This window comes from Megalops cyprinoides, chromosome 4 (assembly GCF_013368585.1).
Source record: "Megalops cyprinoides isolate fMegCyp1 chromosome 4, fMegCyp1.pri, whole genome shotgun sequence".
NCBI classification, from domain to species: Eukaryota; Metazoa; Chordata; class Actinopteri; order Elopiformes; family Megalopidae; genus Megalops; species Megalops cyprinoides.
The window spans coordinates 28997847-29023916 of record NC_050586.1 but is presented as its reverse complement, the minus strand read 5'-3'; the positions used below and the strand labels follow the sequence as shown (position 1 = coordinate 29023916).

The 26070-nt window shown below is 43.1% G+C and overlaps 2 protein-coding genes across 5 annotated transcripts; both read right to left on the bottom strand.

The window, feature by feature from the left end:
• Positions 1–2361: 2361 nt before the first annotated feature.
• mfsd3 (major facilitator superfamily domain containing 3) lies at positions 2362–19727 on the bottom strand. 4 transcript variants are annotated; one of them, XM_036527621.1, is made up of 6 exons: positions 19516–19648; positions 17987–18733; positions 12487–12634; positions 7759–7859; positions 4774–4883; positions 2362–2744 (listed from the first exon to the last, which is right to left on the bottom strand). In XM_036527621.1, the coding sequence occupies exons 2-6, from the start codon at positions 18669–18671 to the stop codon at positions 2562–2564; spliced, it is 1227 nt and encodes a 408-aa protein (XP_036383514.1). In that variant the 5' UTR covers positions 18672–18733; positions 19516–19648; the 3' UTR covers positions 2362–2561. The 4 variants fall into 4 exon arrangements, with proteins under 4 accessions (XP_036383514.1, XP_036383512.1, XP_036383513.1 ...); XM_036527619.1 differs by lacking the exons at positions 2362–2744; positions 19516–19648 and adding an exon at positions 19661–19727 and having other exon boundaries at positions 4490–4883; XM_036527620.1 differs by lacking the exons at positions 2362–2744; positions 19516–19648 and adding an exon at positions 19674–19719 and having other exon boundaries at positions 4490–4883.
• Positions 19728–20833: 1106 nt separating this feature from the next.
• LOC118776690 (serine protease inhibitor 2.1-like) lies at positions 20834–22964 on the bottom strand. Its single transcript, XM_036527188.1, has 4 exons — positions 22318–22964; positions 21785–22052; positions 21514–21658; positions 20834–21268 (listed from the first exon to the last, which is right to left on the bottom strand). The coding sequence occupies exons 1-4, from the start codon at positions 22952–22954 to the stop codon at positions 21068–21070; spliced, it is 1251 nt and encodes a 416-aa protein (XP_036383081.1). The 5' UTR covers positions 22955–22964; the 3' UTR covers positions 20834–21067.
• Positions 22965–26070: the final 3106 nt, after the last annotated feature.

Genomic DNA, 26070 nt, shown 5'->3' with positions numbered 1-26070 from the left:
TGCATGTAGCATGCACACGCTTAGCTGTAGCCTCGGGATTGAGCATGGTTGTATGGTTGTTGTATGTTTCAAAATAACTTGGTGACACTGTAGCAGGAGCTTGCTGTGACCTGCAATGAATGTAACTGGACAACACACACAGCTAGGGTGAGCCTGTTTCCATTTAGGCCTGAAATTCCATGATGATCAATGAGACAATAATCAGACACTGCCATTGGTCAATGCCTGTGATGTCACCTTTACTTGGCTTCCACGCCACAGTTTGCTGGCAATTGTATGATGGCTCTAATTTTAGGGGATGTATTTCCTTATTCCAAAATCAAATAGAAGAGAGCAGTTTTGTGACTGGTCCATGAGTTGACCCATGTTTATCTTGATGGATTTCTGTTCTGGATATGAAACCAGTTGGAATGGTCACACAGTGATAGCAGGGTTGGTGTCCAATATCCCAGTGATTATGATACTATGATCATTTTTTTTAATATAGGAAGTCTGTAACCCTGTTAATAATGACATCTAACTCTCCCCAGCAGTTCAGCCTGGGTTCGAGTCCGAGCTGTGCCACAGTCAGTGGCCAGGAGTCCATAGCAGTACAACACAACTGATCTCATTCTGCCAGGGAAGAGTGAATTTCATCAGGCAGGGTTTGCTCTCCAAGTGCATTGTGGTACTTGTAGTGTGAAAAATAGTTTGTGCGGAAATTTATTGGAAGATTGCACTGGCTGCACTCCAGCATAGCATGAGTGCAGAGAATGTTGCTGTGAGACGAACCTAATGACCTGACTCCAAAGTTAGGGGGGCAACTGGCAATTCACTAAATTTGAATGAAAAGTGGAAAAAATCACGAAGAAAATTCCTAAAATAAAAAAAGAAAATAAATAATGACATCACACAGAGGTGCTCTACAAAGCTGGCAGTTTACATACTGCTCTGCTGATCACTGTGATTCCTTCTCTGCATCGCTGTAGTACAGTACAGCACTGATCCTTTGTAAAGTGTGCAAAGTGCTGACACAGATCACTGAAAAGCTGGCGTGACGAGCCGAACCTGCCCCCCCCCCAGCTCACACCGCGCATAATGCCACACATACAAGAATGCAAAGTGGGATTCTATTGTGGGCGTGCGTCCCACCTCGTAATCCCCTTTAAATTGCTTGTCAGACATGTGTATGCCATTGAGGCTGACAGGTTGACAGGTATACTGTGACATTACACGGGCCTGAATCTGTTCCTTTCATGTGTAGCACAGCCACACGCACCACCCTGCCATCGCCCTGTCGATGGTCTGAGGAGCGCAGCCCGGCCAGGTCAGGTCTGTGTCACGGTTGCTTCAAGATCATTGGGGAAACAGACGCCATGCTGATGTGTGCCGGCCTCTCATTCTGTTCTTAAGTGAACAGCTCTAACCTGGAACACGACTAGATGTTACATGTTAACGTGTGGACGATGGAAGACTATAAAGCGTCCTCGATGAAGGTTTCTTCTGAGCAGAGAGTACTGTAAGTATGTCCCATCCAGGCAGAGATATGCTGTAGAAGTGCTTTATGGAGTAATAGCACTGCCCTCAGTTCCTGCTCAGCGTCCCTCAGAGCTCAGCCAATCAGGAGGCGCAAGACCTGCGCGTCACCTGCCAGACGAGCCGTCACAGTTTGAGCGAGTGCAGAGAATGAACGCAGCCTCCTTCCTTCCACGCAGCGGATGGGCGGCCATGTGGTGCAGAGCCTGCAGGCTTCCAGTTAGGGCTAGCAGGAGGAGTGAATGGCTGGCAGGGAACACCAGGCAGGGGCCGCAGGGCATTCTGGGAAACTGGCACTGCTTCTTTGACATCGACAAAGGCACTCAAGGTGCCCGCCTTCAAAACATTCTTTAGCTATGATCCATCTATCTATCTGTATGTGCGTATAATTCACTGTAAATATAAAGCACTCCCTTTGTGAATCAAAAAAAAAAATTAAGTTTATTCCCAACACAATCTTCCTTTCAGACAGTTTGTTCACAAACCATTTCAAAGACATGAATTAAAATCTCTAGGGAATTTATTGATTCCAAACCCATCGTAACACCAAAATACAGAGCACCACATCCAGCAAAAGACTGTACACTATAAAAGTTGACCCAAGAGAGGAGGAGAGAGAGGCTGTCTCACCCTCCCGCCACATTGTGGCTGTTCCTTTAACCCTACCACCCCTCTTACTCCCAAAAATTTGATTAGAGTCCCATGTTACTGTGGTAGTGCACTTGGGGGCATGAACAGTTTTAAGCGATGACCTAGAGAATGGATATATCATGTTCTGTCTCTCTGCTTCTCTCTCTCTCTCTCTCTCTCTCTCACACACACACACACACACACACACACACACACACACACACACACACACACACACAGTCAACTTAATGAATATTGGCAGTTTTTTCTCAGGCCTGAGGTATATGCTTTAGAATGTTGTCAATGCTGTGGAGATTTTCTCACACTCTGGCTATCTGAATGTGATGGGACCTCAACATTGCCCATAACCACAGTTCCTTACGCATGTTCATACATGCTTCTGGGTGCCGTCACAGCTATTTCCTCTGACCCCCCATGTCCGTAGCTTTCCAGACGTGGAGCGTGGTCGTGGCAGATAGAAGGAGGAACAAAAGGAAACTTCCCTGGAACCCCACCCAGTCCACCACCCACCCTGCCACGGTGCTGAAGGCCAGCTTCCCTAGTACCTCCAGGGTTGCCAGGAAACTGTAGTGTGTTGCCTGGCGATGAGATCAGACACAGGTATTAATGTTTACACTGCAGAAGGGATGTGTCATGCAAAACACCTGGACGAGTGGAACGTGGTGGTGAGAATCTACCTCCTACCGTTTTACTCTTCTTAATATATAATATATAAAAAATACAAAAATAAAATAAAAATAAATATATAAAAGGGATTTATTCATATTCCTCACTGAAAAAACAGACTTTTAAAACTTCCACACAGATCAATAATAAAAAATGGTGAGATACATGAAACTTTTCTAAAATCTAGTGAGAGACCAGTCACAGCTCCAAAATCGTTTGTCTACAACAACATCTATCCTTTTTGCAGTTAATGTGTAGCAGTTAGTTTAAAGAGAAAGGAGAAAAGGAAAGGAGGCATGGAGAAAGAATAAAAATGGCAGAGAGGAACAGAAGGAATAAATGTGTGAGAGATAGCTAAATGAAACCCAGGGCTCCAGGAGATGCACAGCGCGAATCTCCACGACGGCGGGGCTGATTATCGGACCCTATGCCACCGCGACACGATAAGAGACCAAATCAGTCTAGACACTCGGGGGGCAATTAAAACACATCTATAGATTCCCCCTCAGTGATGACAGCAGCCATTTTAAAACATGGCACTGCACAGCGGGGCACCCTCCGGAAACCCACTGCTCTTCATCAGAGTGTAGATTTTCAAAGGTGATAAGAGAGGAAAAGGTTTCAAAAAGACATGCATAATGAGTGCTGAATAATACAAAAAAAAAAAAAAAACTCAGGATGAAGGACGAAAGAGTTTTTCTGTAACCATCACGATCATTCCCCCATCGAACCTGCTGACCTGGCTGCCATTAAATGACATTCATTTAACATTGTAAACCTCTGTCATCTTATCACTGTAAACCCATTAGAGGGAAAGCATTGATGGAATGCTCACTTTAGTGACATTGTTATAGGAATCGGATTCTCATTTCACTATGCGAAACATATGCCGTACTGCGCATACTAATGGTACTAATAGCATGACCTCCAATGGCTACATGCACTAGTTGAAGGTTTCAAATGCAATGGTAAGGGTGCTTGATAAGGCACTGCATTGACGGGAGGTCTTGAGTAAAGAAGTACACAGGTGAACACGGAGGTCTCTTGTGCCATTAACACTACTGCAAGGGGCCAACAAAAATATCGGGAGCCATTATTCTGACTTAACTTGTTTAACATATTCAGTATCACTCCCCTGGGTCTTCACAAACAGTCACTGAATCACCTTACCGTCACCGGATACGACCAGAGAAAGGACTCTGTAAAGGTATCTATATGTGTCATGAGAAACGTCGAATTAACCTACAGGTCATCGTCAGCATCCTAATCTTCATTATTATACAACCGTACCTTTGTCTGTGCATACACTTGCATGCCAAGGCAGACTCACACAGTGAATGAGTTCCTCCTCCCCTTAAATATTATAATAAATCACCACCTTCGCAGCTGATCGGCTGTTGTCTGAAATGATCACCTGAAGGCAGAAAGTGGCCTACTTCATCAGGACAAAGGGAGTTATGTCAAAAGAAAATGACAAAAAAAACCCCAAGCCCCCACCGGAACTACCCCCAGTCACACCTGCGTTTATTGCATGCAGCATCCAGTCAGTCAGAGAAACAGGATGTGAAATAATTCCATTCACTGTGTAAAAAGGGCACTTTAGCGCATCACATCACGCAGACGTCTTACATCACTGAGCTGTCTTCAGGCTGCTGTCTAGGAGTTTGTGTTATGCTATTTATGTTTGTTTTTTGTTGCTTAACATCAGGCTGTATATTGGGGTTTGAAAAGTCTCCTTTCCTCATATGAACAATAGTGTCCCTGCATGCAAGAGAATGAGCTGCTAGACAGGTGACTGGGCAGATGAGTTATGGACGGCAGAGCAGGTGCTGGACAGGGGGACAGGGCTGTGACCTGTATGCTTCCCTTTCTGTGTGCATTCTTACTGGGTGAGTAACGGGCAGTGGAGCAGGCGTAGGGACAGCTGGGCGGGGCTCTGACCTGTATGCTCTCGTCCGCTCTCTGCGTACAGTGCATCATGGTGGTGAAGGTGAGGGTGGTGATGAGTCCCCCAAGAAAATGCTGGACGATCAGACTCAGTATGGCTCCACCTGAGAAAACCACCAAAGAGAGAGCACGGCATTCAATGATACCTACGGTTGTTCTGTCAAAAATGAAAAACCTGTGAAAGTGCTTAGTTGGACACGCTAAATACACAAGGTAAAAGGCCCTGACAAGACTGATTTAGAAATATCTCATGTAGTGCATCCATCCAATCTCTTGCCTGGGGTTTTGTTCTTGAAGGCACTTTTGTTCATGAGGACCATGTACGTGAACTGTGTGTTTGGTCCCACTCAAATAAAATGTTTCTGGAACCAGAGGCAATGAGATTCTAACAATTTTGAAAATGGCTAAAAATGACAAGAACTATAAAAAAAAACATGCTGAATCCCTCAAACATTTTCGTTCTGGCCTTTTTTGACAAGAGGCAGAAGATGTCTAAAAAAATTGCTTGCCTCACTAGGGTACCTAAGTTTGCCTGTTTTTACTCTTGAGCTTTAAGTTCTGCACTTTCTGGCTTAAATTTCAACTTTGTGGCATGAGGAATGCTGGTGAACAAGGGGAGATGGAAGAGAGAAGGAGAGAACTCACAACTGGTGAGGCAGAGATCTGAGGCCAGAGAGTGCCTGCCGTCGCCTCCTATTCCACCAAACATGAATTCCCTCTAAAGAGCACTACTGACATGGCGGCTTTGAGCCCCGGCGCTCTCTGAATAATTCACCGCTAATGTTTAGTTTTGCCTAACAAGACTTCTCCATTACTAATCTAGGAAGGAGAGATATGAAGTGCGTCTCATCCCAACCAGGGCGTCTCATATAATATTTAAATAGCAGCAAGGAATCCGGGGTCTTTGTTCCTTGTGTCTGTGAGAGGGAAGGAGCTCGGGCGTCTTTCACACGCGCTGACAAAGGAAGACGGAAAAGCCAGAGACAAGGGGGAGGCATGATAGCACAAAGTCAAACAACCCGACGTGGAGCCTTTTCATAAAATAAACATCCAAAAGGTGTCACTAAGTGAGGGGAGCGGTCGACCTGTTATCAACGACAACTGCCGTTCCTGCAACATACAAGGAGTCTCAAGAGCAGCTAACGAGAGCTCCGCGTGTTAAACACAGGACATGAGACTACAATTTCTAACGAGATCTCTACAAGCTGCAGCAGAACTTTCAGAACAGGTTAAACACAGGACAAGTAACTGTGATCGCTAACGAGATCTCTACAAGCTGTAGCAGAACTTTCAGAACAGGTTAAACACAGCACACGATACTGTGATCACTAACGAGATCTCTACAAGCTGTAGCAGAACTTCCGGAACAGGTTAAACACAGGACACGTAACTGTGATCGCTAACGAGATCTCTACAAGCTGTAGCAGAACTTCCGGAACAGGTTAAACACAGGACATGTAACTGTGATCGCTAACGAGATCTCTACAAGCTGTAGCAGAACTTTCAGAACAGGTTAAACACAGCACGATACTGTGATTGCTAACGAGATCTCTACAAGCTGTAGCAGAACTTCCGGAACAGGTTAAACACAGGACATGTAACTGTGATCGCTAACGAGATCTCTACAAGCTGCAGCAGAACTTCCGGAACAGGTTAAACACAGGACAAGTAACTGTGATCGCTAATGAGATCTCTACAAGCTGTAGCAGAACTTTCAGAACAGGGGTATCAGACTATTATATTTTTTTAGCTGAGTGAGGATGGTGTAAGACAGTCTTTCAGTAAGCAGAATTCTGATTCAGCAATGCCCATGGGATAATGCAAAACAGCCATTTCATGCATTTCATGTATGCCTTTTAAGAGCTATTGTGCTGGGGAAAAATAATAAACTCCTTTCCTGGAACAATATAAGGTCATCTCAACCCTGTCTGCATGAATAACCATTACGTTATACATTGCATCATATTTTTGTATGTATTTATTTTGCGCCATCTTAGGAACAGTATTACACAATCCTTCTGAGTTCATTCTCAGTTTGTTGATATTAAACCCCTTAAAGATGGAACATTTCCCATCCTTTTCTCTCCACCACACACCTGAAATAGAAGCCTCAGGTTGATGAGTGCGTGTAACCATAGCCTCAGCTCCTATTCATTAAAACGTATATGAAATCTGAAAGCACTGAAACATTGTGTTTGAGCCAGGACAATAGGGCCCAGGCCTGGATTACATCATCGGAGGACAAAGAATGCACCTTTCTTTCCTGTGCATAATCACGGCACCGCTCTGCAGATGCAAACGCCACAGCTCCGAATCAACCAGTTACCTGCATTCTATATGGAGCAGGGAAAAGGTGCTCTCAGCCTAAATGAACACGGGCGGAGCCACAGAGGGGTGAAAAGGGGGGGATAAAGGGGCTGAAATTCAGCAAGATCTGTAACTGGAACTCAGAACTGGACTCTCAAGAATAGCTATGGGACATGGGTTTCATACTTGCGTAAGTGCAGTTCAGGTGCAGTTTGGTTGAGAATGCTGGCAGACGCATCACTTACAATTATAACATTAACAAAACTGAAGGCATAATGACGCTTTTCACATGGCATTCAAATTCCAGCTTATCGCCTGAAAATGGAACTGCGGACTAATATTTCCAGCTCAGACTGCACATGCTGCAGAATGCGTTTTCTAACCCATCTCCTTCTCAAAGGGAAACGGCCGGAATTCAAATGCGGCTGATTCTCTCAGGTCTCACGTTAACCCCGGTAATCGCATTCGGAACACACACAGAGGAATAGTCGAATTCTCTCCGTATGTATGAAAGCACTCTGAAGACAATATTCAAGACAGGTATTTATTGCAAAAATGCTGATTAAACAATAATGGATGGATCTGAAATAAAACAATAACCCTTCCTAATGTTGCTGCTGCCATTATCACCATCGCCCTAGCCGTTACGGAGGACTGCGAGACTCCGCTTACCTTTCACCAGGGTGGAGTAGCTGCGTACCCCCAGGAGGCTGGTCTGGAAGGCCATGCCGACCAATCGCAACACGAAGGCTCTTCTCATCAGGGGCCGCACACTGCAGAGATAACACGGCGCCTCAGCATCACCAGCTACCACCGTTTCAGCAGAGGCAGGGGATAATGGGATTCGATTTAAACACCCAATACAATTTTAAGGCAATTTTTATGTTGTCAGATGTTCCATTTCATTTCAAGCCAAAATAAACCAACGATACTTTTTAAAGCAAAAAATAATTATTAATAATAACAGCGGTTCTATACACGTAATTATGTACAAGCACATGTGTGTGTGTGTGTGTGTGTGTAATTGTGCATGTTGTTTCACAGGTGCAGTACACCGTTTCAGTTGGTTGGTTAACCTCTGTGTTCTCTTGCTGATTAATCCTCTCATAGCCATACAAGAACGCTGTATCCTCAGCAATAACAGTGTTCATCTTTCCAGCCATCAGCGTCAGCAAACACCGCAAGGCTGGTGCAAACATACACCAACAGGCTGGATTACAGATGACAAACAAACCCTTATTCAATAAGCAACAATGGCCCCAGTGTATAATCAATCACATTTTAATCAATATAGCGCTTTTAACAAAGGAATTACAACACAGTGCCTCACACAGTGCACCCCAGAGCCATAGCATTATATATTGCATAATTTTATTACATAAAATTACAAGCATGACATTGTGACAAATCACAAAGCATGACATCATTTAAAAAAAAAGAGAGATATTTAAGCTGTACCAACAAAGAGAAGTGGCCTGGTGCAATATTTTATGATTTCTATGTTCCTGTGTTCCACTCATACGGGGCTAGCTGTAAGTTTAAGATCTTTCTGTGACTTTTATGCCTGATAGAAGTTTATTTGCTTAGCAAGCATTCAATACTTTCTTGTCTAGTGTTTCTAGGTGATAACTGTAGTTATATTTCATAAGTATTTTTGAGTCCTGTATGTCCAGTGACATCATAGATCATGAGACCACCCCCACCTGTCCTGCATACCTCTCATAAAGGCAACTGTCAGTTCTCTGACAAAATCATCTCAGCTTCATGTAAAATTTAGCAATTTTCCATATGCAAGTCTGGAGATTTAAATTCGTTTTCTGGGAAAAAAAATTCAGTAGACATCCAAAGTGCACAAAGTTTGCCCATACAAAGCACATTAAAAGTAGACAGCCCTTTCAAGGCTAGACTCATGAACTGCTCGCGCATCCAACCAGAGACTTTTCCTTCCCCGAGGATCATCTGTGGGTGGCTCTGAACAAGCCGGGGTGCAGGGCTCCCAGCACAAGGCCGCAGCCACGGATATGCTAACAGGAGATCTCCCAGCCGTCACTCGGCACTAATTGATTCCTTGGAAGAAGTTAAAGTGGTGCATCCCCCGGTGGGCCGAGTTTGCAGGTAATCAATATCCCAACAAGATCCGCCACGGCGGGCTGATTAAGTGCAGGGTAATTAGTGACCATCAAACGTCTTATTCACAGTCAGTCAGACATTCCTCCCCCTCCCCTAAGCTGCAGCTTTATCCCGGTGCCAATCAAAACGACTGTCGGACGCTGTCAATCAAACGGGGGAGGGGAAAAGTCACACCCCCCTGGGGTGTGAAATGTTTTGTCATGGAATTTTGTAGCCTATTATTTGTTTGTTTATTCATTTTAATCATATCAATCAAACAATACATGGGATGTATTGTGCAACAATAACAACAAGGTAGGCATATTTCCCCATATTTTTCCCCAGTATATGGTATTGTGGTTTTTTCTTTTACTCTCTGGAATATCGGTAGCACAACTTGTATGCACTAAATGAAACCAGATCCCAGACACATTCTCCCTCTAAAAACAGGGGATCTGTCTCACCCTGCTTCCAGTCAAGCCCTTTTTTTCCGCCTCGTCCTCTTTAAAAATGGCGTGCCTGCCTGCGTGCGTCTCAATACACCTGCTTGTGTAAGAGCCTGTAACCGATCCCCCATCCTGTTTCAGGATAGTTTTGCCTACTACATATTTAAGAGTTAAACATACCACGTCTCAGGTTTCAACTTAGATTCTCAACACTACGAAAGAGTGTGAGAGAGAAAGAAAGGGGGGGGGGTGATAGAGAGGAGTGGGGCTGCGGAGAGAGAGAGAGAGAAAGAGAAAAAGAGAAAGAAAGGGGACAAGAGAGGAGGGAGAGAGCGGGAGAATAATTGAATAATTCAAATCCCGTCATTGGAATTCTGAGATTTTTAAATTTGCGCCTAAAATTCAACAATATTGAAATAATGAAAAAATATATATCTGGTCGCCTCTCTCGTGGTGCTGCTCCGTCAGGGACTACAGGACCCACCACGATTAACACCTTTCTTTTTGCCAGTCCTTTATCACACGAACAAAAGCAAACGCCGCATGTCATAACTGAAATGCAAGCCAGTTCCTATGTTTTTGTTTTGTTTTTTCCACCCTTTAACGCTACCCTGTCTTTTATAGTCTCTTAGTTACCAAAGAAGAGGAAGAGATTCAACGATGTACAAAAAAAAAAAGTCTTCCTAACATATCACATGTGCATTTTCGAGATAAGATTTACACTATTGAGTTACCAGCGCAGTTCTCTGTATGGCGGGTCAGTTTTTGGCTGGCCAAGCGTTTCAGATTGGCCAGGATAACTGTCCAAATTAGCTTTTAACAGACTGAAACTGAAGCAAACGGAGGAATGAATAGGAAATTCAATCTGAGAGACAAGGAAGTTGGGCTGAATGAGTGTGGTGTCAGGTAAATGTTACAATGCGTGTGAAATTTTACATTCCTACTTTAGAGTCCTTTAAAAATAACACAGCGCATTCAGACAGATTTTAAAAGGTTATGTTTGGTGGGATATTTGCAAAGTATCATTTTACCGCCTGGCGCAAAGTGAACATGGGGATCGGTTGATCGGAATTTACATCTGAAAGCAAACACAATGGGTAAAAAAATAAATAGATATGAGATAAGCTCCGCATTATATTTGATCGTAACTCTTAGTAGAAAAATTAGCATTTTTTTCCACATGCGATAAATGTCGTTTCTAATGAATGAGCAGTATTCCACATACTAGAGAATAAAGCATATGGTTGTGATATTCATGGGTTACCTTACATCATATTTGCTCTCAGCCAAATAAATAAGGTAAGATTATGGACAGGTGTAGAGCATTTTGTACAGACTGTAGTATTGCCTATTGACAATATGTAAGGTACACCAAGGTACTGCAAGTACCTGCAAACACAAGACCATTATATTTTTACAAGAATTTAAAACTGCATGGGTTTCTAATGAAGATGCTGAATTCTTTGATTTCTCTTTGAGCACCATCATTTTAAAATGAATCTAATGTAATGAACAATCTAATATAATAAACCCTCCAAAATGTGTTTTTTTTTTACTCACAAACATATTCTATACAAAGGAGCTGGTGTGTACTGTGAAATCATGAATATCAAGAAAAGGCAGCTCTCAGAATGTCGCTCCTAAGACCGGTGTCTCGGCGCAGACGCATCTCCCTGCAGCTCCTCAGCGCGTCAGGGAAATCGATACCTCAGCCTTTACACCTTGCGCAGCCAGATTTGCAGCTCTGAGAGAGGGCTGTGTTTACTTCAATTTGAAAAGCGGCCGCAGAGGGAACCTCTCTCTGCCGCGAGCAGGGAGAACCCGCTGGCTTTCTCCACCGACTGCGGCACAGACCCCAGACGGAGTACCTAACGTAACAGGAGTCTGAAACGCCACCTGAGTCCTTAACGTCACCGTAATGTTACCTAAAGTCCTTAACATTACTGGAGTTCCTAATGACATCAGAGTCACTAATGTCACCAGAGCATACCCAGAGTCCGAAACACCATAATAATCCCAACATCACCGGTCTCCCTAACGTTACTGGAATCCAAAACGCCACAGAGTCCAGAATTTTAGTGGAGTCCCTAACACAGCCACAGTCTCAAATGCCACTGGAATCCTAAATGCCAGAGTCCCTAATGCTCCTCTTTATTTTGCATGTGCAGATTCACCATGCACCCTATATTCATGCAGATCTAATCAGCTGGAGTCAGACCAGGGCAGCAGAGATCAGGGATCTGAATTACCCCACCACCGCAACCCTTTTCTTAGCCTCCACTAGGGCCTTCCATGTAGCAAAAGTAGCAGTCATGATCCTATTCCTCCTTGCATCCTGCCTTATTAGGGCTGTTCCACAGAGAGAGAGTGTTACCGGATCTGCTGGAAGGCCTATCTGTCTGTCTCCTTGGGCATTGCTAGCAGACGCACTTACAGGGCTACAGTGCCAGACGCTCTACAACCACAGCAGATTCAGAGAGAGAGGCAGACAGACAGACATGGACAGACTGACAAACAGACAGACTGACTGACATACAGATGTGCATGTGTCTGGGTCAGCGAACACAGAGGTTTGCAGTGGCAGCTGTTTAGCGCAATCAGTTTCTCGTGTGAATCACACAGTGCGAGATCTCCACTGCTGAAATACACCAGTCACTAACCAAGGTGCACCACTGCATGTTTTAGCAGAAATCACTCTGAACACACCCTGAATGACAAAACAACAGAAAAATATAATCCTGTTATAGGGTAACAGAATTTCTTAAAATTTACTGTAAAGGATGTCAACACAGCATAATTCAGAACGTGCAAACACACACACACACACACACACACACACAGTTACCTGTACTTTGACAGCAGCAGGCCACCAATGGAGGAGCCACATATGGAGAATCCCATGGCAACCATGGAATTCCAGAAGCCTAGCTCTGCGGCGGTCATGTGATGGTCCAGGAGGAAGAGTGGGAACATGGACACAGCTCCTTGCTCACCTATGAGGGACAGAGAGAGACAGAGAGACAGATTCAACCACTCACAGCATAGCCTGCCTGGAAGTCTTGCCCCCTGACTGATGCCACACCAGGGTGGCATTTTGGGCCCAAAAAGCATGCATGTATATGGCTGTCACAATGTAATCAAATTGCAAGCTGCTAGAAGCCCTTTTAAAGATAATGGAAACAACAATACTTTTCTTGTTTCTTTCTTTATATTTTTTAAGGACAACACCATAACACAACACACTGAGAAAGATGTTTATTATCGTACATTATACGTTATCCTTAACTTGCTTTCATTGTATATTATTATATACACAGTAGACTCGGGTGGCTTTTCTGGATGACCATAAGAATGATCAAATATATGTTTAACTGCTGTGGAGGTCTAGCATGAGGTGCAGAATTTGCCATCCACTGTTGACTCACCTAATTTTAATACCTTGATTGTCTGTTAAATATCAAAGGTTTGTCCACAATTACCCAAAATTGTATGAATTTTAAGAAAGGGGAGAAAATGGTCAAATCGGTCCTTATGTGCAAAGTGCTTTGTCCTTCTTGATAGTATAAAGACCAGTCGGAACTAACACATTTATCAGTGGAGAAAAGGTTTAAAGAAGGCAATCCAGGCTTCCTGTTTCCTGCATATTCAATGACCATAAGGCACACAGTGCAAAATAATAAGTTGAATATTCCTGTTGATTCCCTATATTTCTCACATTTGGCCAAAGCAATATGGTGCCACTCTGTGATAATGTCAATAATAAATGTGTTTCGTAGAAAAAAATCCCAGTTTTAATGTTGCTTTCATACTGAGAAAGAAATGGAGCTGTTGCACATAAAATAGACATCACACTGCTTTCAAACTGGGAAAATGGAAGAGCAGATATCTCACTTTTTTGCTGTGTAGAGTCTACTGATCATTGTTTTCACCGGAAAAAAACCCTGAAATATTTAGAATGGTAATAATTATTTATGGAAACTGACTTGAGAAACAGTGACTTCAGATCTGGCAGTTGTGTGAGTGACAGCTTAGAGACTGCTGTCAGAATGTGACGAGAAACAACCGATTCTTCCGGCGGGAGGGGGAGAGCTGGGGGGGGAGGGGGGGTTTAAGCACAACAAAAACAAAAAAAAAAATCAAAAGAGTTATCAGACTGTTTCCTTTTTGACGATGCTGAAAAATCCCATTTCAACTTTCTCAGGGTGACAATCACAGCTACACAAAGTGCAGCAATATTCTCAACATACAGAAGTCCTCCATCCACTCACACACACTCACACACACTCAAACACACACACACACAGACACGCACACGCGCACATACACACACACAGACACTCACACAGCATACATGTGCAGTTGGATGTAGGCCTAAACCAGTCTTGGATAACCTCTGATGCTAAATGGTGCTTGTGTAGTGGAGTATCTAGGTGAACACAGCCAAAGCTTTACACTTGCTTTACACAAAGCTTTACAACTTGCAACCCAAATACGTGCACTTTGGGATGGCCGATGTTCAATTCATGAAGATGCCACTTGTGAAATAAACCTCTAAGACCGAAAATTGCACTGTTTAATTTTAAAGCAACGTTAAATATTAGCATGCTAAAAGTGCACGCTAAAAGCGATCTCCTCAAGATTGCCAGTATTTATTCAATTCTATCACACACAGTTCTAGAGAAAGAGGAAAGGAACGATTTAGGGAGGGTGTGTTTGGGTCAACAAGGACACTGGTGTCAAAACACAGAGGATTTAAACCTCAAAGAAAACACCAGCCCCCAGCACATTGTCTGAGCTGCCAGATCACCTACACACACAGCAGATTCTGCAAGTATCCATATCAATACCCCTCAGATACTGGCTCAGATACTGGCAACACTGCAGAAAGCTGCTCCTCCAGTGTTCACCTCAGCCATGCTAAATATGTATAGTGCATATGCATATACATGTACGATTATGTGTGAGCGTTCACAGCATCTACAAATCAGCCCTAATGTGTCAATAGTGTGTCCAGCAAACACTTACCCTGTTCTGTTTTTTTCCCCGAACATGGCTTTATTTTGTCACCCTTTCTCAAAAAAAAAAACAATACAAAAAAAAAAAACAAAAAGAAGTAACTGACAATTGTACAAGGAACTCTTTAAAAAATATAGTTTTACAGTTTCTTTTTATGTGGGCTTTGGCACGGTGAGTCTGTCCTCAAATGCAATGACGCAAATGTAATCATTAGAATTGAAAGTGAAACAAGATTCCAGCAACCACTACAAGGTAACAGATCACCAATGGGAAAAACTTTACCCAGTTTTAGACCTGTATGCCACTGTGCTCATTAAACAGGAAATGACCTTTTTTGGTTTTTGCTGAAGTCAAATGTCGGTAATTTGAACTCCCTTCCCATGTATATAGGTCAATATGTTCACTTAACAGCTGAGTGTAACAACAGGATATCCCCATTCCACCACCGATCTCTGTCAAAGCTCCACTGTAGGAAGCTTCAAAGCATCAATATTTATGTAGATACGGCGTGCGCCACATCCCCTTGTATTACACCAAACATCATACAGTGTTCTTCCAAGCGAGGTAGTGAAATTCCACTGGAATCACACAACACCAAAAACTGTAAGGAGAGGGACCCTCTCCTATCTGGATGACTGGAACTCACTGGAAGCCACAGTGTACAGCTGGAGATGCCAAGAAATTTATACAACCTGAGACGCCACTTCCTTGGGGATTGCTTGGTACGTCCAACCCCAAACTCACCCTGAGTTTCCTTTTCTAAAAGCCTATTTTTTGTCCCAAGGAACAAAAAAATAAACATTTCAAGCTGCTACATGATGATTTCCGCAAAGACATGTGTGTTCACTCCCTTTTAACGCAAAATAGCGTCATTATACGTGTCATTGGCCGGAAGACGCTGTTAGGGCAAGTCTGACCACGGTCTCCCAAAAGTGACAAGACCATGAGCAGTGCTGGACAGGCTGAAACCTGGCTGTGTTGGCGAGGTGCTTTCACGTGACCTTGGAGAGGGCCAGGGAAAGCCCCGGGGGGCCCCTCACACAGGAACCGTGGAGGCTGCTGTTCATTAATCCGCTCTCCCAGCCTCCCAGCCACAGCCCGCAGCCCACAGCCCTCTTTATTCCCTCTGGGAATGTCTGTTTCTTGCCTCCTGTGGATCCCGCTGTGGGAAGGGAGGGGGGCACAGAGCTCACTGCTCCCAGTGCCCCCCTCCCTCTCCCCCATCCACCTGGACCCTTCTCAGAGAAGCAGCGGGCCTTTGGAAAGGGTTCCCACCCCCTCCCTGCCCCCCCCCACCCCCTCCCTGCCCTGAACAGACTCCAGATCTGACCAGACACCGCATCACGGTCACCTCTGAATGCGCCGGGGTCAGCAGCACGGACGTCAGGCCTTCTCCCATTGGTCAATACGCTGGGAGAGATTACAGTTGGCTGGTTATTTTAATTAAGCTACTGCATCGGTTCGGCTGGGAGGGGAGGACTCTCTCGCCCCACCCCCCGCCGACCCCCACCCCTCTGTCCTGTCCAGCCATTCATAGGATCACAATAATGATATATTTTTTTGTATTACTATCTTCAAAAGTGATCACAAATAAATCCTAATATTTAAAATGAAGGCCTCTGTCCTGCTCCCTAATGTCCTGCCATTAGCTAACAAGTATTACAGTTGTGTCACTCACAGTCTCAGAACTTTCTAAATGACCTCTGCTCAACTGCCAACTGCTTTTTATTAACTCAGGTGTTCAGCTCTAGCAGTGGCTGCACTTCACAAAAAATATCCAGGAACTGGCTGTGAGTTCCCCATTTGAAATGAAGCCCTTCCAAAACATGCAGAGGCCTCAATGAAGCAGCAGACAGATTACCAGCGCGTGCCGTTTCCAACGCTCAGCCTGACAACATCGGCAACGACAGTTCAGCCGATTAACGGCAGCACTGCAGCCCTCAGAAAAACGGCCGCGCCACCAAAGAAACCTGCACTCTCACAATCTCATTTCGATATACATGTGGCAGACACAAAGAAACTATAATCCTTACATAATCCCCTTCTGTTGCAAAACACAAAATGTTCATATTGATTCACTCATTTAGTACGGTCCGGTCTATAATGTCCCATGGTTGCACAGGCGGTTTAACAAGTCCGTAGAGCCACATGTGCAAAAAAAGCGAATGGGAGTGAGACAGCGCCCCCTGTTGACGCGAACAGGGAATCCAGAATAAAAGCCCAGGCTCATTCATTGGTTCACAGGCTAAATCGGTTTTCCAATACCTTCAGCGCTCACTGGGAGCACCACGGGGCAACAGCGACACACTATGGTCATACGAGGTATTGGAAAATGTACATACAAAAGACGATGCTGGTGAGGAAAACAAAAAAGCACTCCAATTCTTGAGGAACTGTACTTACCTTGACTTTTATTTGGGAACTGATGAATTAATGATTGAAAGAAATTCAAATAAAGATATTCAAACAAAGACGTTATACTGATAATTAGGCTACAGGTTAGGCGCTGTGAAGATTTGCTTTCAAGTTTGACTGATGAATTGAAACAAGCACTGCATTTTCTTTCTGCTTTGATTGTCACACAACTTGTGCTGTTCATGTTGGTGACAGCTAGACTGAAAGCATTCGTGAATTCTAACATAAACAGGAAAGCCCTGAATTCCATACAGACTGCCAGCAACGCAGTGAATGTTTTCAGAGACACAACCAGGCTCACTGGCACTCAATCTCCAGGATTGAAGATACTGCAACATTCACCATTCCATACCTGTTTCACCGTTGTGCATATGTGAAAGGTGTGTGTCTTATTTACACAACCAGAAAGTGGGGTGAATGGATACAGAGTGGTAGCCCTTCCAGGTCCAGCCAAGGACTCACCTGCTTCCCAGTCACTGAAGAGGTTACAAGGGTCACTTTTGACGGCGTCACTGCAACTGCACTGATTCTGCACAAGTTAGTCACGGTTACCACGGATATTCTGCACCAGTGCTGAGAGGCACTGATCTCCAATAAGCCTATGCAAATCCCATTTTGTCCAGTATGCCTTTCTTCAGTAACACCGAGCTACTGTATGGGCCAAATTGCCTTGTGGGCAGGCCAGATTCACCTCACTTTGCAGTGCTACCAACTCCTGAAGGCATTAAAGCAAAGATAAACCCTAGGAGCATCTGGGTGGAAACACCACTGTTTGCAAAACACATCTACAACACAAGAGATCTGCTCTGAAGCCTGTAAGTTTGATTCTGGAGAAAGCAGTGAATTTCACACTGTCCCCTAAAACTTGACATTACTGAGTGTTTTAGAGTGAAGCAGCTGCGGGTCACCCTTACCCAGTTTGTAAGTGAGGACGAAGACCACAGTCCACTTGGTTCCAGGTACGGTCAGCAGGTCCCTCCACACTCTCCAGGGGTTCTGCGGGGCAGTGTGGCTCGTCCTGGCCGTGCTGTGGCCCTTTGCCGGTGCGCTCAGCGCGGCGGTCCGCCATGTGTGCAGCGAGACGGCGCAGTACACGGCGCTCAGCGCCAGGAAGAGCGAGCCCCAGCCCACCGCATCCACAACCGCCAGCAGCCCGCCCCCAGCCGCCACCGAGCCCAGCTTGTAGCCCACCACCTGCGCCGTGTTGCCGTAGCCCACCTCCTCCCGCTGCTGCAGCAGCTGCACCGCCACGCTGTCCACGGCGATGTCCTGCACCGATGCCAGGACGTTCATGGCCAGCAGCGCCGTGGCGACCGGCGCAAACTCGGCGGCGGGGGAAAGGACCGTGCAGGCCAGGCAAGTCAGAGACAGCCCCGACATGGTGGCCACCAGCCACTTCCTCTTAGTGCCCACCTGGTCCACCAGAGGGGCCCACAGAACCTTCAGCACCCAGGGGAAGTAGAGGACCTTGGTCAGGCTGATCTTGGTCAGAGAGAGGCCCGAGGATCGAAGGTAGATGGGCAGAAGGGACGACTGCAGGCCATAGGGCATCCCCTGGACAAAATATAGCAGCCCCAGGAACAGAAGCTTCTGGTTCATGTCTTTCTGTGTTCTGACAGTGCCACCTCACTGCACAGTTGTCCAAAAACCAATCCATCAACCTGAAAAAAGATGGACAAAGAATACAAAAATGCATCCCTAAATAATGAATGCATATATAGCAGCCTTGCATAGTTATATGCAGAGGTGGACACCCCACCTTCAGAAAGTAGAAGTCCTACCATGTATTTGTTCTAGCCATTCACTAAACAAGGTGATTTCACTAATTAGCTCCTCTACGTGGCTGTGCTAATTAAATTCAACTGGTGTAGTGCATGGGTGGAACAAATACACGGCAGGACTTTTACTTTCTGAAGCCAGGGTGTCCACCTCTAGTTATATGACATATCATCTTACAGCTATTGCTACTGTAATTGACATATCTTTGACCCAGCTGGCATTAATGTCACTTTTGTGTTTTAGGAGGGAAATGGCAACTTAAACTAAACGGTGGCAGCGTAGCATAGTGGTTAAGGAGCAGGACTCATAACTAAAAGGTTGCCGGTTCATTTCCCTACTGGGGCACTGGTGCTGTACCCTTGGACAACGTACTTAACCCCATATATATATACAAACATCCTTGCACGATTGAGATTAGTACATCTGCACAGCGCCTGCTTTAAACTGATGACCTCAAACATGCAGAATGACTTTTGGTCGTGGGCATACCATTAGCAGCCAGTGAGTTACCCAGTGTTAGAAATTCCAGTTAAGTGACACTGATATACTTGAGCTTAAATGACATTTACATTACATGTGTCAGGCAACAGTAGTACAAACTGTTGTTCAGTTGACTAGCTAACATAATTTCAGCTACCATATAGCTAACTTTATTTTTACCCACATCAAACCAGCTGATGGTTGATTATCAGCCGACGGCTGTAGTACTGCCGTGTGTACCCATATAGTTGCATAAATCAAATTTAGCTAAATTCGCGTTATATATAGTCAGTTAGCTAACTAGCAAGCTAGCTACGAAAGTTACATACTGAAAATGCTCACGGGTTTGAATTTTGTTATTTCCTGGATCAACGGACGTCCTCGTCGACAAGTAGCTCACTCCAAGAATCATGCGCCTGGCGAATCTTATGGTTTTTAAACTAGAGCGCCACCACCTCCAAACGGTTTTCCTGGGTATGGCAGCCTGTTCAGATGCCTCGGGATTTACAGTAGCCTATGTAAAACTGTATCCGACTAAATTTGAACATGCGACTGCCATCTATGGCCGTAACTACCTGCGTTTATAACCTGGGTTACCGCCTCCAGACTCAGGGGATTCATCTGTGTTTTTAGAAAATAATTTCCTGATAAATTTAACAAATAGAAAGCCCTCAAACCGAAGAGCTCTGCCCTGATTATTTACATACTGTCAATAATATTGTTATTGATTTTATTTCCAGTGGGTCATGTCTTTGCTTCATTATCAAATCTGGCATTGTACAATCATTATCTAACAATGCTGATAAGCTATACCTGGTTATATATATTCACAGCAATTGGCATGAAATGTATGATTACTGGAGCTCATAACTGTTGTTACTTCTGCTTTCTGATCGATCAAAGCCAACTTTGCAAACCTGGATGCACATCTTCTAGGCAGCTGCAAAAAATGATCTAAAAAGGAACCAATGATGTTTGAGTCTGCAGTCCTCATGAGTTTTTATTTATGACCTAAAGTAGACTGCCATAAAATTGCAACAATATCTCCAGGGACACCCAAACGTTAAATTAATTGTATTGTGTTAGCATTGAATAAAGTAGGAAAACTGAGTTTGCATAATGTTAAGTATGTCACCTTGGTCTCAAGCATGCAAGGCATCATAATGAAAACTGCCTGGCTTGAAAATAAAACTTATCGTAGCTTTTTGAGTTACATCCAGGGACTTTCCTCATGTAACCACAGTTCACTTTGTCCTTCATTTTGCCTCACATATGTAAGCAAATGACACCTTTCCCACTGAATGTGGCTCCATTTTCATTTTTGATGACAAAATTTCTCAGCAAAATCTCCGTGCTGGAATTTGCGGGAGGTGAAAAAGAGACAATTAAAACCATGTTTACTATATCCATTATCAAATCAACCCAGTCCACCAACTTCCAGTCTTTCAGTTCTGATGTTCTTTAGACCTTGCTGTGTTTGGAGATGCAAGAAACCACACCTAAACTTTAATGTGTGTTTCGAGTTTAATGAGATACACACCAGTAGGAAGTGAGTGTGTGACACATGGGTACATTTTTACTCATTTTATTTCAGAATATCTTTGTGAACCTCAACATAACAACAAAAAAAAATCTTTTTTTCTGAAGATGTAATTGCTTTTTGTTCCTGTCAAACCTGTTTCCACATTTAAACAGCCATGTTCAGATAACTCTTATAAGCTAAATAAAAATGTATTCTATGTTTCTGCTGGATTGACAACTTTTCCCATGAACAGTATACTCCTGGTATCACGATTGAGCATAAAAACCATGAAAGGACGATTAAATGTCAAGGTTGAATAGCTAACAGGAAAGGTACGCCGCGAGATTTCCACTCCAGTGGCTGCAGCTGCTTCAGACCCTGCCTCATCTACATCTAAAGTGGCCTTATGAACAACCTGAAAAAGATCACAATAAAGAATTAAACACTGAAAAATAATGAAAACCCTTTACATTTTAAAAATATACACAAAAAATCTGTTGTATCATATTAACTTGTCATCAACTTCAAATAATTGTGAGCATTCAAAATTGATTCAATTTTGCTTCATTTAATTTTACTTCATTTAATGCATGTGTACTTTTATTTAAAAAGAAATTACTACTTAAGGCTAAGTTCACTAAAGTGTCAGATCCCTCCTACCTTTGACACAAACAGTGGTTCATCTGATATTCCCGCAAGGTTTGCCGTATCCTGAAATATATCTGTGATCCCCATTTCTTTCAGAACTTCTTTGAGTTTATATGAGGTTTTGAGAGACAGTTTTGGGACAAACACCTTGTATCGCCTGTAATGAAACCATCAATAGACTTTTATTTACGTTTCACACACTTGCAGAATTTTCTAGGGAAATATGTGTCAGGGTTTTGTGCAGTTTTATGCAGTTTGTGGCTTATTACTGAACATCACTTACCTTGTCATCCTTGATCTCATCCATTTTCTCAAATAGGCCCTGCAAATAACCTTGTCTAGCTCTTTCATGCCTTTCTCAGGGAGGACAAGCAACATTGAGACAGATTCATTGTAATCCAGCCGAAGGACATGAGTGGACGTCTCCTCATCATGATGAGCAGACATTAAATCTTCCATAGTCATCATTTGAACCGGAACAGTTGTTTTATCATCAAGATGGAATGTGTCTTCCTTGGTTAACGTGGGACTGAAAGGAATCTCCCATTTGCCTGCAAGGAAAAAGAGAGTAATTAAGAAAGTGATATTTCGGCAGCTTTCAAAATAGCCACCATAAAAGAAAGAAGGAGAGCATTTATTAAGTCATTCAGTTATTTTTCCTTAACATTAGCAACTCAAGTTGTTTGACAGTTTGCAAATCAAACATGAAGTTCAATGAGTTAGGCAGAATTGTAGATAGGCAGATCTGTAGTTAGAAAGACAAATAGAATGAGACGGCTTATTTTAGCCAATATCTGCATGTAGTGCATCCCTTACCTTTAAAATGTATGTAGCTGACAAGATACATTACTACATCTAGTCCCAGATTATCAACTAACTGTGCTATTTTGCCCTTGGTCTTTTCATTCACATATTTATTTATCTGGTCCTTAGCTTCGCTGGCCTTTTGGAAGTCAGTGCTGAAACCATCTGCCTGATAGTAACGCTTTATGCTCTCCAGAAACTCAGCATGGGGCTTGAATTTGTCGTTGATGAAAACTGCACTGCCTAGTGAAAGTTCCACGTCTGTTTTCTTGTTGAGGTCTTGGAAGATGTGCTGGAAGGCCTCGTTAACCTCCTCCGCAGTGACATCCGTCCCATTGAAGCCGAGACCTTCAAAGAGCTGCTGGTGCGTCTCGCCTCTCGCCCCCACTGACAGCGCCGCCAGGGAAACGGACACGCTGAGCGGAGAGAAGAAGACGTTCTTGGATTGCGAGTCGGGTAGGGCAGAGATGTGTTTGTAGAGGCGGAAGGCGAAATCAGCATTCTGGTGGTAAATCCTAAGGCTGCCATTGAAACGATCTGTGTCATGCACAGGGGGACAAGGGTGGGGCTGCCCTCCATTCTCTCCGTTACCCTGGACAGCAGACCAAAGCACCATCTGCATGACACACAAGCTCAGAAGCAGCCTCATCTTGGCAGCTGTCAAAAGACAAATAAAAAAAAACATGTTTGTGATTCATGCTGCTTCTTTTGACAAAAAGGGTGAAGTAATTTAGAACAACAATAAAAGACTGTATACTGAAAACTTTTTTTTTGATTACCAGAAGATACATTACTTGATATTACCTGAGTCAGACATGCATAGCACATATTTTTAGAATAGTAAAGCTCTATTTAATAAAACGTGGAACTCACCATACACAGGAACTTATTAGTAATCTCTCTGTCCACATTACTCCGAATTTATACACTATGTTTCGTTTGTTCAGGCATCAGACTTTGAACCGCATACGTGCAGTCAATAGCCAACAAACAAAAAAATGCTGACAAGGTCATCCCAGTGCAACTAAATATCCAGATTAGCAGAAAATGTCAGAGTGAGGCAACATCTTACCAACATGTCTCTCAGTATAATTTAGAATTGTTTATTTTTTGAACTGTTGGATACAAACCTGGACATACACCAGCTGCAAATATACGAGGCAGACAAAAAATGATCTAAAAAAGGTTTGGATGTGGAACGACTGATCTGAGTTCTGTTATTTCAGTGGGACTACAACAGAAGCATATTTTACATCTGGAAGGGCACATACAGAACAAAATTCTTCACACCCTGTTTGATTTGAATGGGTGATTCAACAGAAAAATCTCATATTGCTCATACATGTTGAAAAGAAAATTATTTTCAACAAAAATAACTTGAGTGGGCAATCGCATCTTTTTCTTCAAACTGTGATTTGACCTTAAAATAACAAAATACCTTTAAATATTTATAAACAGAATCCTACAAAAAATATGTGCTATAATGTGGTGTCAAAGAACTCATCAAACCTAGAAGGAAATTCTTATTCATCTCCACAACTGAGATGGTGATGGCTGTCAAAACATTTTACAGAAAGGCAAACCTGCCTGTTTTGTCTTTATTGTCCATCTTTAAAACGTTAAAGGCCACTCGAGGATTATGTCCTTGCCAGGAACAGGACCCCAGAAAATATTGCTACCATATGCTGTGAGAAAAAATTATTTTAGAAGGAACTAATATCCAAAGCTAAATGTTGGAGAGCTCCTTGACAATCTGTCACCATCAGGATGTCTGCTCTGAAGACTCAACAGAAAAAGAGAAGGAATTTCTTGTGTTTACAGGTCTGACCTTGTGTATTGATCAGAGGAAACAAGGATTGTTCAAAGTTAAAGAAATGATCATTATATCATGTGTGGCACCTAAAAGGTGACATTCATGCTAAGAAGATCAACAATAAGACCAACAATAAGATGTGGACCTGGTTTGCTTTGGGATAGCTTTGCATCATCTTGCTCTGATGGCCATGTTAATTGGAGGGAAACAATGAATTCAGACATGTTCCAGGATGACACAACATGGTAGATACTTAACATAAACCACAGAACAACACTTTGTGTAAAATTTAGTTAAAGAGGGAGGAGTATTTCACAGAGCATGTGTTCTATTATATGTTGCTACAATGTGTAGCATAGTGGTAAGGAGCAGGATTAGTAACTGAAAGGTTGCCAGTTCAATTCCCCATTGGGGCAATGCTGTTGTACTCTTGGGCAAGGTGCTTTATCCAGAATTGTAATGTAACATATGTACACTATTGTGTATGTGTTTGCATGCACACACATGACCTGGTCAAATATTTGCAGAATGCTTTTTCTTTTTTAATAAAATCAATTGAATTCAATTTTGGAACTCACTGCACCCAGGGACAGGCTTGTGCCCTCTTTTATGCCTTTTGCTCTGAATGTACAGTATGCATTATCTTTAGTTTAATCAAGTGATGGAATTTGAACTGTATGCCATTTGAAAACAGTCTCTATTTGGCATTGCACAATCACTATCAATGCTGACAGGCTGTGCGTAGCTATAATTCAACACAGCAGTTAACAAAAAATGTAATTTGTTGCTTCACCTGCCTTCTTAGTTTCCTGGGATCTATGTGTTCTTTACATTTTCAACCACTGAATTCAAGACCGCGTTAACCTATTGGGCAACATGGGCTGCAGCCCAGGGCCCCGGCCAGTAGGGGGCCCCGGGAACAGCAGATTACGCATGCAGACTGTGATTCATTTATTTCGTCTTTAATCTGATGTAGGTATGTGGGGTAGCCACAGTAACTTCTAATGCTCAAGTATTATTCTAACAAAAACCTCACTATTTACCAGCCCTTTACAACAGTTCAATTTGATGACCTCCTTGCGAAGGACGTTCACCTGCATCAACTCAACCGTAAGAAGCCTGCATGTGTGCTTATCTGCTGCAAGACGAAAAGAACTCACAAAATTTAAAGAATCAGTCCGCAATTCTGACAACCCCAATCGCGACATGTGATTAACACGTTTATGAAACGTTTTAACACGTCAGTATTCTGTCTAAAATCACACCACATAAGCACCACTGTTAAACCTTATTAATAAGTTTGTGTTTAACACTTATTTAGCACGTGTCAGTCACGTCGGTTATTGGGCTTCCACGGTTGGTGTAAGTTGACACCAAATCAACACCTTTGTTAAACGTTAGAATCGGTGTCGATTGATCGATGCATTCATTTTTAAACATTGTGTTTAACACCCGATTAGAACATTTAAGAAACGTTTCTTATTGTCTATAAACACATTTGGTGGACATATACACGTCGGTTTTGTTGAAAAACCAAAAATACAACCCAAATCAAACCTTGATTTTGGTTCAAATAACGTGTTTTGCTACTTGGGTTTTAGTTTTCTGGTTGAAAATCGTGAACATAGGGCCCCGGGGAGGCTTAATATGGCCCTGCCAGTGATGAGTTCAATTATTATTTAAATGCATGCTATAATTCATTGTTTTAATGGAAGAAGTTACATATGTTCCTGCAACAAAATTTCAAGCACTGTTTTCTAATAACTGACTTCAGCGATTTTGTTTCCCAGCAAATGCTCCACATGCAGAAGTTTGCAAGAGGTAAAAATTAGAATATTAAAACATGTTTTATGTATACATCGTCAAATCAACCCAATCCAAAAGCTTTCAGTCTTCCAGTTCTGATGTTTGTCAGACCTTGCTGTGATTGAAGAAAATGTTGCTTGTGAACC

Coding starts and splice junctions, on each gene's coding strand:
- mfsd3 (XM_036527619.1), bottom strand. CDS start 18,671: ATGAACCAGAAGCTTCTGTTCCTGGGGCTGCTATATTTTGTCCAGGGG. Junction 7,860..12,486: donor CTGCTGCTGTCAAAGTACAG/GTAACTGTGTGT, acceptor TTATCTCTGCAG/TGTGCGGCCCCTGATGAGAA. Junction 4,884..7,758: donor CTACTCCACCCTGGTGAAAG/GTAAGCGGAGTC, acceptor TGGTTTTCTCAG/GTGGAGCCATACTGAGTCTG.
- LOC118776690 (XM_036527188.1), bottom strand. CDS start 22,954: ATGAGGCTGCTTCTGAGCTTGTGTGTCATGCAGATGGTGCTTTGGTCT. Junction 22,053..22,317: donor CAGCTACATACATTTTAAAG/GTAAGGGATGCA, acceptor TTTTCCTTGCAG/GCAAATGGGAGATTCCTTTC. Junction 21,659..21,784: donor ATGAGATCAAGGATGACAAG/GTAAGTGATGTT, acceptor GTTTCATTACAG/GCGATACAAGGTGTTTGTCC.